The 12,500-nt window shown below is 41.9% G+C and overlaps 1 protein-coding gene across 1 annotated transcript in view; it reads left to right on the top strand.

Annotated features, from left to right (window-relative positions):
* itfg1 (integrin alpha FG-GAP repeat containing 1) overlaps nucleotides 1-12,500 on the top strand; it is a 210,236-nt gene that overhangs the window by 93,704 nt on the left and 104,032 nt on the right. The window contains exon 10 of the mRNA XM_080729991.1: nucleotides 11,017-11,168. Within this exon, the coding sequence (XP_080586117.1) occupies nucleotides 11,017-11,168 (152 nt within the window). The remainder of the gene's footprint in view (nucleotides 1-11,016; nucleotides 11,169-12,500) is intronic.

Here is a 12,500-nt window from a genome sequence, read left to right on the forward strand (position 1 = left end):
CACTCAATTGAAAAATGTCAGCAGGCATAGCTCATGAACCGTTCGACCTACAGCCGTGAAACTTCATTACACATGCGTCTTCTTATGAGCAATAACTAGGCAACTTTTGAACTCTAAGCTTTATATCTTCTGGCATTTTGAATTCTGTGAAAGACTGCTATGGACGGAGCATTATCTAAAATTCCAGTTGAAGAGAAGTTTGGATGTGAAAAAATAAAGCCTCCATGAGCAAATGAATATTGTAAAGGACATGGCATCAAGATGAATAAATAACAGCTGTGTATGGGCTTCTTACTAATCTTGGCTTATCGACGCTCAATTTAAACTGCTGCACAGAAATCATGACCTTATTAATTAATACATGTTCACTTTTTAAAGACAACATGAAAGAAATTATTTTATTTCTGTATTGTAATGTATTTCCTAGTGAAACAGGTGCATGGGAAAACGTCATTCTTATCAGAAGACCTAAACAGGGCTGCTGTAACTGAATGGGTAGAGAGGCTGTCTGGGAAACTGAAGGTCAAAGGTTTGATTACCAACGGGCCACGGATCATCAAAATCTATACAGGGTTCCCGCGGTCATGAAATTCCTGGAAATATTTTGAAATTAGACAAATATTTTTCCAGTATTGGAAAAGTTTTGGAATTGATCATGGGTCCTGGAAGGTCCTGGAAAAAATAACTATGCATTGTCTTTCGTTATTGATTTTGTTAATACTGAAATGACAAATTAAACATTGGTCAAATTGTCAAATATTAGAGGCAGAAATTGTGAAAATAGCAGATCTACATGCTCACAATGCCTCGCAACGCAAGGCGTTGCGAGCATGTAGATCGGCTATTTTCACAATAAAACCGTGTTATACAAAATTCCTCAACTCTTTTCAAATATGATTATTTCGGGGGTCACGGCCTGAAAAGGTTGAGAACCACTGGCATACACTACCTGTCTTTGGGCATTGCGCATAGGAGTAAGCGACTCGTTATTGAGCTGAATTATTGTTATATAGTCCTGGAAATCGGGTTAAATATTCTGGAAAAGTTTTGGAAAAGTTTTGGAAATAAATTGGTAAAGATGTGGAACCCTGTCTATAGCGTAACTAGAAAAGGTGCTCCTCGTGGCACAGGTCTCAACAGTTTTCCACCTGGCAGAGACGATATGTTTGTAAAACGTGACAATGGTGCACAAATGCTACAGTATATGTACTGAATGTGGTCTGTGGAGCTTTCTTTTTTTTCGTTCTTTCTGTGGGACTGTAGATTTTGTGGCCTACATACAGAATGAAAGTGAGGTGTGTACCATTACCATTCTTAGTGTTCTGTTGTTTTGTCAGGCTAAATTGGCCACATGGGCTTATAAGGAAAGATGAAGTGAGAGGGAGAGGGGCCTGTCGAGCCGTCGTTATTGTTGAGAGGGGTGGTCTGTCTGTGTGCCTTAAGATGAATATGCGTATTATATACACTGGTTCATGATGTAGTGTGGTTTCAAAACATGTGGTGTTTGAAGGGAGTTTTGTGGACTGTCAGGGAGATGGAGTTGACAATATGTGTGTAACAATCAGATTGGTTTCACTGTGTGATGCGTGTGAAACTCTCTCTATCCCTCTCTGTCTGTCTGACTCTCTCTCTCTCCCCCCCTCTTTCTAACTCTCTCTGCTGAGTCGTCATATACAGTATAGGCTAATGTATTGTATTCTATTTCAGGACTGAGTGGGTGTTCACAGATGTGCACAGAGAGAGAGAGAGAGAGAGAGAGAGAGAGAGAGAGAGAGAGAGAGAGAGAGAGATATAGAGAGAGAGAGAGAGAGAGAGAGAGAGAGAGAGAATCATACAAACACATAATGACATGGTAACAGTGTGTGTATACCATTATTGTTGTTCATCACGGCCAGGTGGAAACCTAGTAGTGTATGTCCAATAGCATTCCTTTTGTATTATTACTTAAAGGAATTCTCCTTTAAAAACTACTACAGTACTTGTATGATGAAGTAGGGCATTCATTTACGGGGGGAACAAATAGGAGGTTTCTGCATGCCTGACAGCAAAGTGTTGTATTAATGTTCTGTACAGTAATAACAGCCCAGACATTAGAATCATACAGCAGCTTCAGAGCGCTTCATGTTATTTTTGGAGCCCATGCAGTCGCATTGTGCTCAGACCACACGCACGCACACACACACACACACACACACGCACACACACACACACACACACACGCGCACACACAGAGCACACTAACCTACATTAGTAATTTATGCAAATGAAGCCTGTAGTACAAACCAGCTCCAGTCCTGAGATGCACAGAGCCTCTCGTAGTGTTCAGGAGAAACTGCAGCTTAGGCATGGTACGATTAGGGTTGGTATATCGGAAACCGGATCCAACATTGAGGAACTGGAATCGGTTCCATAACATTTGGAACTGTTTCCAGAACCTTTCTCAAATGTTTTAATTTCAATGACCACCATAATTCTGAGAGTGTACACTATTTAATTTCATATATATTATATTTAATAATAATTAATAATTGCGATCGTAGGTTGAAAACCGTGAAAACCGTCCGACGGTCAGCCGTAACGCCTCAATGTCTATAGCTGTTCTGACATCACATTGTTGACTGTCAAGACTGCGGACTATCATCACCTGGAATCCCATTCATTAGTCCCTTTGAGTAGTATTTATTAGTAATATCCTGGCTAAATACACTATAATATTGTTTAATAAGTAAAGTAAGTAATGGCAGTAGTAAGGTGGTGACAACTGATTGCGGTGATGGCAGAGATGGTTATATTGGTGGAAATGGTTGTGGTGATGAGGATGATTCTAATATAAAATGATCAAAATGATGATGATGATGATAGTGGAATTAAAACAGTAAAAAAAGACAATGCTTAATCAACAATATGTAGGGTATAATGTGTATATTAACACTTCCGGTGCCAATCTCGTCCAGGAACATGATAAGATGGTGCCATGGCCCCGTTATTGTGGACGTGTTACCTGGTTACCATGGTTACCAGGTAAACAGGTGCCACTACATATCCCATGATGCAACTCGGCCGCCAGCATCAGTAAGCGTCTAATCTCCATAGGCTCCTATTCATTGCTGATAGAAAGAAACAGCTTTTTTTCTGAATCAACTTCCAAGAAGTGAACTGTGAATTTCCTCAACATGAACACAATAGTGGCTTCCGGGGCCATCACAGTATTTTATTGACTCCACCAGCCAAAAGGCATGGGGAGAGACTATGTTTTCGCCTCCGTCCGTCCGTCCGTGTGTGTGTATGTGCGTGTGTGCGTGCGTGCGTGCGTGCGTGCGTGCGTGCGTGCGTGCGTGCGTGCGTGCGTGCGTGTGTCCATCCAGTTGTTACCAGCTAATCTCTGGTGCCGTTGGCCCGGTCGCTGCCAAACTGTGCACACACACCTCTGCCCCACATTTTTCACATGGGCCTGTTCTAGCGCCACCAGGAGGCCAGTACATCGCAACATGTTGCGATGTACTGTACTGTACCTGCTCTTCAGGGCAGGTTAGGGTCAGCTTAAGACTGGACTGAGATCCGTTTGGGCCAGTTCAGGTCAAATAGGCTCCAAATAACATACATTTCACCTCTTCTGAGTCCATTATTCTATCAGGAGAGCTGTTCCTTTACTAATAGCTGACTCAGTGTTTGGCAGAGTCATTTCAGTAAATGATAGCAGGAGGCAGTAGTCAACTATTTCAGTTTTTTGGACAGCTTCCACAACAGTTATATAGTCTACTGCAGTTGTTCTCAAACAATTTGTAATGGGAGTCAAAATATAAAGGTACATGTGTGTTTTCATAGCGAAAAGTCGCCAATCGACAATTGTTTGTGTGTGTGTTTGTGTGTGTGTGTGCGCGCGCGTGCGCGATCACACACGCAGAGTGAGCTGTAGATTTACTATTTTCACTATGACTATAAGGTGACATGTCCGCATGTTAGCATAGTAATGTGACAGGCTAATCAAGATTTGACCTTTTCGCATCGCACATATGGCATGTTATTAACTCATTGAATGCCCTTTTCAAGATGGCCGCCAAGTACCAGGATGCCACGTTCCTAGATTTCTAGTGCACAGATCAATTTTTAGTGCACGGATCGTGCATGCCCATGCACCATATATGCATCATATGTGTAGTACTTTTTAACAGCTTTCAAACAAAAAAATCCGCTTGGAAATCCGTTCAGGCATTCATGAGATAGAAGCCTTCAAAGTCAGACAAAACAGCAATTTTTGCCATTTTGAAAGATGTGTGTTATGGGGCTAACTATGCAATTTCGCGATTGCGATCATGCCTAATACATTTTAGGCATTTTTAGATTTTTTTTTATAAAAACATTTTTTTGAAAAAAAAAAAGTGTTTTTTTTTTTTTTTTTTTTCAAATGGCTTCCAACTCGGGAAACTCGGGCTGTGGCAGCCTGGGACTACTGTAATAACTCGGGAAACTCGGGCCTTGGCAGTCAATGAGTTTTTAAGGTGTAAGATGGCTCTTAACTCATTGAGTGCCAATCCCGAACTAGTTCGGCTTTATTATCGTATCGCAGAGTGCCGATCCCGAACAAGTTCGGCTTTAAAAAAAAAAAAAAATAAAAAAAAAAAATTGAAAAAAAAAAATTGGGAATTTTTTTTTTTTTTTTTTGGACCCCATCAAATCTGGTGAACATGATTTCAATCGCGATTTTGCATGTTCCACCCCCATACAACCCCATCTAACATACAGGGCAGCCATGTTTGTTTACATAACATGTAAAACATAATGGCGATTATCTCAAGAATGCCTGAACGGATTTCCAATCGGATTTTTTTGTTTGAAAGCTGTGAACAAACTGCACAAATCCACTCCAATGCAATCCAGGATTGCATTGGATTTTTTAGAGCTCATTCTTCTCTGTTTTTTTCCCATGCATGAGGTGTGCAAGGTTTAATCATGGCTAAGTTGACGAAAATAAGGCTTCTAAAATGCTTGGTAGCCAATAGCTAACTTCAAGCTAACTTCATCCTCTTCCTGTACATGCACAAAGGAAAGTGTTCAGGCAAGTCATGGCTGCAGGGCTTCTGCATATACCAGCATATCTCTATGGGATTTTCTATGGCCACTGGGCGCCCTCTAGTGGTGAAAGGGGTGGCACTAAATGAGTTAACGTACAGTTTGTAGCAGGGGTCCCCAAACTACTTTCTGGGGACAAAATAATCTCCAAATCCACCAGGGCTTGGACCAAGGCCAGAAAATGTTAACACATTTACTGCCATCATTTCAAATGAATTTTCAATTCAAATCAGCCAAAGACGAATATATTCGTCACCGTATGAAATGACGTAAACCAGATTTATTTTTTTCCATTACCTCTTTAACAAATGGGCTGCTCAGGTTTATAACATTTCTAGCTGTTGCTGCTGCCGCCGTTCACTCAGCTTTATTTTGAAGAGCCTCAGAAGCTTTGTGCGTGTGCACGTGGGTGTCCACTGACGAAGATAATCCCTTTGTTTACAAAAGCTCGCGAAACTAAAATCCAAACGGGAGCCGACCATTGCGTTATAGTGTCGCCGTGAAAACAATCAGATCTCTGCTTCCCTGGCGTTCTTTTCACCTCATTCAGAGATAAAGCCCTTTTTATGTTTCAGAGTAGAATGGAAATCAATGTAACCAGCCTCCGCCATTTTCTCCCTCTCTCTCTCTCTGCTACGGGGTGACGTATGAACTCGGGTCATTCAGAGGGCAGGCAGCAGCACGTACAGTTAACCCTTCGTTGTCTCGTTCAGGGACGAGTTTAGCGTGGTGACACCTAGTGGCCTTAACTTGTTACTGAACGAGTTTGGCCTCCCAAGTGTTAATGAAAAATCCATTTATCTCTGATTATTTTCCCAGATTGTGTTTTTGGTCAAAACAAGCCATATCCAACGGACCATAACTAAAGAACGTATACATCCAGGGAACGTTCTTATTTTATGAAATAAATAATAACGGTAAGCATTTTGTTTGAGGAGTTGCGCATGATTATTGTCGTCCTCTCTGTCCCTTCTGTGGATCATGGCTTCCAGCCGTGTCCCTGTCCCTCATGAGGCTGTACTTAGAGATCAGGACGCTTGAGAAGGAACGCTCCCAGCTGCTAGGGCCCATGGGAACGCCAGGTCCCAGGCAGCACCCGTTGGAAGGCACAGAGCCAATGAGGTGACACACCATTAGCCAGCAGCACCCATGGTCTGCGCCAGCAGAAATAAATAATGCGCACAGCTGTAAAAAGGTGAGGAAAATCCTCCAAAGTCACTTACTTTTCAAGGGACCAGTTTTGTGTGTGTGTGTGTGTGTGTGTGTGTGTGTGCGCGAGCGCGCGCGCGTGTGTGTGTTTGTGCGCACACGCACATTAGCAGCTATTAGTACTGCTGTTGCTTGGGCTTTGATTCCAGCCCTGCACCTGTCTGAACTGCTTAGCATTCATGAATAGTTTAAATTCTACACATCTGGACCTACAGTACATGACACACACACACACACACACACACACACACACACACACACACACACACACACACACACACACACACACACACACACACACACACACACACACACATGCTGTAAAAGGAAAGCCCTGAAGAGAAGGCCGGAGTGACGTCCGTGTGTGTGCCTGCGTGCGTGTGTGCATGTGTGTGCATGCACATTTGCACGCATGAGAGCACTGTTCAGGTTGATGCAGTTGCACCATGTGGTCAGTATGGATGTGGAATGTACTCGTGTGCATTTCAGTATGTACATATTCTATGAGGGTGCATGTGGCCTCCGGCCTGCAGTCACCTGGAGAATTGTCTCTTCTGCTCAATTATAGGTTTCCTCCACCCCTCTCTCTCTCTCTCTCTCTCTCTCTCTCTCTCTCTCTCTCTCTCTCTCTCTCTCTCTCTCTCTCTCTCACTCTCTCTCTCTCTTCGTGTCTCCCTGCCTCTCCAGGTATTGTATCTTTACTCACAGGAGCCCAGTGAGCCCAGCATCTCCTGATAACCATAATGAAATCAAAGAGTGTCTAATGTGAGTAGGGCTGTCACGATTAGTCATGTGACGGTTTGATTTTTTTAAACCGGTTCGGTAATTAATTAAAAACCGGACCGAACCGGTAATACCGGATGTTGACCACTTGGGGCGCAGATAGAAGCGGACAGATTTATGGTGCCGGATCGAACCGGTAAAACCGGAAACCGTCACAACACTAGTCACGATTATGACATTTCACATGACGGTTAATTGTCACTCAAATAATTGCGATTAACGATTTCATTGTGTTTTTGTCGTTGACAATTACATTTCTGTTTGGCTTTTAGGCTTTGAAGTTGTACACGGTAGATATGACATAATTGACAACTTTATACTTAAAAAAGAACGTTGGTAGTGGAAATAGCCAATCTACAAGCTCACAACATGTCGCGATACTACGCGTTTTGTGCTTGTAAATCTCCTATTTCCACTATTTTTGACTACTGTAGATGCCCGAACCACATAGGCTTAGCGGTTCTACTCTAATAGCACTCTGTAAGTAGCAATAAAGGGCATAGTAAGTACAGTAGCTACAGAAGAGTAACATCACAGTTACCCTAAAAAAGTATTAAGAAATAATACATTCATTTATACATTAAACTGACACCCGGCCTACACCCTACAAACATCCTGCCTGGTTTTGATTGATTGAAGACTTTATTAGAAGTTTGCATAGGAAAAGGTACAGTTTCATGACGGTACAGTTCACTGGTACAAGGTCTACTAAAAGGAGATCCATGAAAAGACTAAGCTTATTTCCACAGGAAACCATTTAAGTATCTCATATAACATTGAATGACTGACGGATAGAACACAGTACTATGCAGTAGATATAGTCAGGATAAAAAAGGAAAATAAAAAAACAGTGAAAAAATATATATACTGTAGGGAAATACAAAGAAGGGTCAGGGGAGGGTAAGGTTGGGCTAGGTTTGCTTTTACCAGTTGCGAATGGCTGCCGCCTGTAAGTGGTTTTTCAGGGCGATTTTAAAGGATGCTAGGGATGCACACTCCTTTAAGGCCTTCGGTAAGGCGTTTCATATGTTGGTGGTATAGCAGAACAAGAATACAGACGTATACACAGCCTCTTTTTTTTTCTATAATTTTTATCCCACGATTTTGCAACCCCTTTTTCACCCAGTGCCAATTGCCTATGTAATCCTGGGCTCTGCTCTCCCTCTGCCGCGCCTGGGGAGACAACGGACTGACCTCATGCTTCCTTCAATGCATGAGTAGTCCAAGTTGTTTCTTTTCACCTGACAGGGGGGATTTCCCCGGGATGAACGTAGCGCGTGGAAGGAACACGTTATTCCAACCAGTTCCTTTCCCCTCCATCAGGCGCCCCGGCTGGCCAGGGGGAGGCATTATTGAGACCAGGATTACTGCATGTTTTTCTGAGGGTATCAACCCTAGGAGACACGGGGAGAACATGCAAACTCCACACAGAAAGGCCTTATCGCCGACCCCACCTAGGGTGTGGGTGCTGATGACGCGGAGGGAGAAACACGCCCCCAGCTCCCACAGCGTCCCCCGGCGGGAATCGAACCCAGGACCTTCTAGCTGTGAGGCGAAGCGCTAACCACTGCGCCACCGTGCCCCCCAGCCTATACAATCTTTGTGTACACTACTAACGCTAGCAGAGATAATGAGCTATGCAGGAAATTTTAGCACTGGTCAGTTGATAACACTTTTTTGTAGCGATAGACTGCGGCAATGAGTGGGCAGGTAGAATGGATTTCTACATGTTTTTTCACAGTAATAATTCATGTTGTTTGTGAGGTCGCAGGTGAATTGAGCACTGGCACGTACTGTAGGAGAAGAGATAGACATGCTTTTCTCTGAGGTATGAGAAATTATACAGCATTGGATTTACTCACATACTGAGCTGTATACCTCCATTGGCTCCCAGTTGCTGCCCGCACCAAGTGCAAAACACTGATGTTAGCCTACACTACAAGGCAACCACCTCAGCCCATAGCGCTTCACTCTTCATGTACACGTTCCTCGCCACCTTCTGCCCGATTGAGGCTATCGAGTGACCTAAAAATTAGTGATGAGACCATGCAGACATACTTTTTTTCTTGACCATGATGTTAAGAATGTAATTTACATTGTATGTATCCTACAGTTTCAATGTACAGATGATTTATTTGATTGTATGTTGTTTATACCGATGCTAGGCTCTTGGTCTAGCTGGTATCCTAATTTACACTACACTGTCTCTCTGTGTTCTAAGTGTTTACCTTGCTTATTTTACAGTGCGTTGCTCTGAATAAGGGCGTCTGCTAAATGCATACATAGTAAATTGTAATTATTTTAGTGTTTAGACTAGTATTTAGACTATTTAACTCCAAACTGGTGGAATCACAGGGCTCTGCACCCCCAGGGCCTCATTTAGGACTTGTCAGGATGAGACGAGCATGAAATGCCTTGTTTGTTTTGATGAGTTGACTACCCTAGATTCAAGGGGGATAACTGCAGGCTAACAAGAAAAGCTAGGGCACATTTCACTTACTTTTGAACCTCATTATCATGTATTTATTTATTATATACAAACCGTTTTGTGGATTGAGACAACAATATCGTTTTATGTCTTAGAAAAGGGAGCAGTTTAGGGACTGTGCTGCTGTGAAGTCTGCTAATATTAGAACTTGATTCTAAACTGCAACCTTTGGTCGCAATAATTTGATGTTCACTATGCGATGCATTTTGAGCTTATAAGTTGCCTTTTAAAATTTAACATGAATTACTGATTCATTCATTCATTATTTTTTTCATTCATTCATTTATTTAGATTAAAATCTTTCTTGTTGCTGTATTCCCAAAATATGGACACCATGTTGAAAGTATTTAGAACCCCAGCATCAATATTCTAGGGGGGACATTAGCCATAAATATCCAATCTACAAGCTTGTATATATTTTTGATATTTTTGGCAAAGACATTTGGTGTAGACGGGGAAAAGGTGGTCCAAAGTCAACTCAGGTCCAGTTTACTAAGTCCTGAGTGGTTAATATTTTTCCATTGAATCTGGACTTTAATGTGCTGATCTGTATTCCACGGTGGCATTTCCCTTGTCAGCCTCTGTCCTCCTTTATTCATTCTAGAGACAAACAAAGCCTGCTCAGGTTAGAAGGGGCTCCGCTTGCCAATTTAGTGCCATTTTCTGCAAAATAATGGCTTTTTCACTCCTTATCTGAAAGTAATACTTAAAAAAAACACTTTAGCTGGCTGCATACGGCTTTTGTGAGATGATAAATTGTTGCTCGCTTGGTCATTTTAGGAATAATGTCCATTTCACTTTCAATTCTAGAATATTTAGTAAGAAAAATATATTCCAGTATTTTGTTTTTCTTCTAAAACTAAAAGACAAAGAAATACATATTTAACTAAATAGAACATAATGTATGCTGAAGGCACGTTCTAGTAAGTCTGTCAATCCAATGTTCTCTTAACTGTTAAGGTCAATTCCTATTTTTAATTAGTGTTTTCATCCTACCGCTCACTCTGTACTTTGTTCTCTTTGTTTCATCCATACTGCAGTGCTACTATGACAACCGAACTTGCCTCAGGGTCAATAAAGGTCTACACAGTATATTGTATCTATCTACTCTCTGGAGCCAGAGAACAGTGTTCAAATGCTTCCGTCATACAATCTGTGCAAAGGAAGCTATGAAGGAAAGCGGATGTCTCGTCTCGCCGCCTCCCCGCTTTCGTTTTCGTTGCGTCGCTTTGCAGTCGCTTTGCAGTCGCTTTTCAGTCGCTTTGCAGTCGCTTTGCAGTTGTGTACATTTGTCCTACTGTAAATCTTATTAGCTGAAGTAGTATGAACAAATGACAGCGTCCTTTCTCCGCTTTCAGTAACAATAGTTCCAAACTCAATATATTCTTTCTGAGATTGTGGAATAGTTGTCTGGCTACACGCAGTACTACAGTATACATAGATATATGTGCTTATGTGTGTTCCAGTGGGTTCCAGTGCTGACAGACTTCCAGAGGAGGGACACCCTCTGGGGCTTTGTTCCAGGGGATTCCAAACACCCCATGGGCCTCCACCTGGGGGACTACAACCTGGATGGCTTCCCTGACGCCCTGGTGGTCCTTCGCAACACGTCTGGCAGGTATGGGACACACACACATGCTAGCCAGTAGGGCTGTCACGATATGACATTTTACATGACGATTAATTGTCACTCAAATAATTGGCGATTAACGATTTAATTGTGTTTTTGTCGTTAATAATTACATTTCTGTTTGGCTTTTAGGCTTTGAAGTTGTACATGGTAGATATGACACATAACCTAAATATACAAAGAAATTACTGACATATTTGACAACTTACTACTTAAAAAATAACTTTGATAGTGGAAATAGCCGATCTACAAGCTCACGACGCGTTGTGAGCTTGTAGATCGGCTATTTCCACTATTTCGGAATTTTTTCAACATTCACGATTATGACAAAATAATTGCGATAATGTCAAATAATCACGATTAGACGATTATGTAATAATTGTGACAGCCCTAAGCCAGTCATTCTCAAACTTTAATTCCAAGGACCCCCATAACTCTGAGAGTGTACACATGGAATCAAAGTTTATACACTGTGAGAGTTACAGACCTGTAAGGGTCCTCGTGGAACCCCCTCAAGGAGTTCTTAGGGTCCCACTTTGAGAACTACTGAACTTTATGTTTTACCCCTAACTGCTTTCCCCCGGGCGCTCATCATGACCATCTAGCTAAGCAGCCTTCAGCTTGGTGAAGCTGAAACTGAATTCCCCCCCCACAGGATTAATAAAGCTCCCCCTCCCACCCATAATCACAACATACACAATTACTGTCAGAAAGGCTCGGTTTCTAAGCTGATTAATGCCGCGACACTGTCAACAAACTGAAATGCACATCCCTTTCATTTATTTGTCATATTGGTTTTAATTCGTCATGTAACAACACGACATTGGAAACGATTATTCTAACTGTATTAATCCGATGGAACATGAAATGGAATTAGACTCAAACACAACATGACTTGAGATGTGTGTTTGAGTGTCTTATGTAGAACTATTAAGCTTATTAAACCTACACACGTATCGCCTTTTCACAGATGTCACATGGAGGATGTTCTCTATTAAAATGGTGTGCATTCATTGCAGTAGAAATGACCTGAATAGCACAAAGCCTAACTGTTACCCTTAATAAACATCTGCTGTAATGTTTTACACGTGGTGAACCTGTGCGCTGTGGACATGATATCCAAAGCAATCTCAGCTGAAAAGGCTAAAACAAAAAAATGTGAACTCGCATGGGGCGATTAAGCTTAGACATTTGTTGTCAGTGGTTACAGACAGAATACTAGAGAGTTAGAGTAGCAAGTAAAATTTTGTATATGAGATAAAACTAACAGAAGTGTGTCTGTTTTAACACTGACACTGTGGCATCAGCATGCAGAGGGAG

Source organism: Nannobrachium achirus (genome assembly GCF_963921795.1).
Source record: "Nannobrachium achirus genome assembly, chromosome: 7".
In the NCBI taxonomy this organism is placed as follows: domain Eukaryota; kingdom Metazoa; phylum Chordata; class Actinopteri; order Myctophiformes; family Myctophidae; genus Nannobrachium; species Nannobrachium achirus.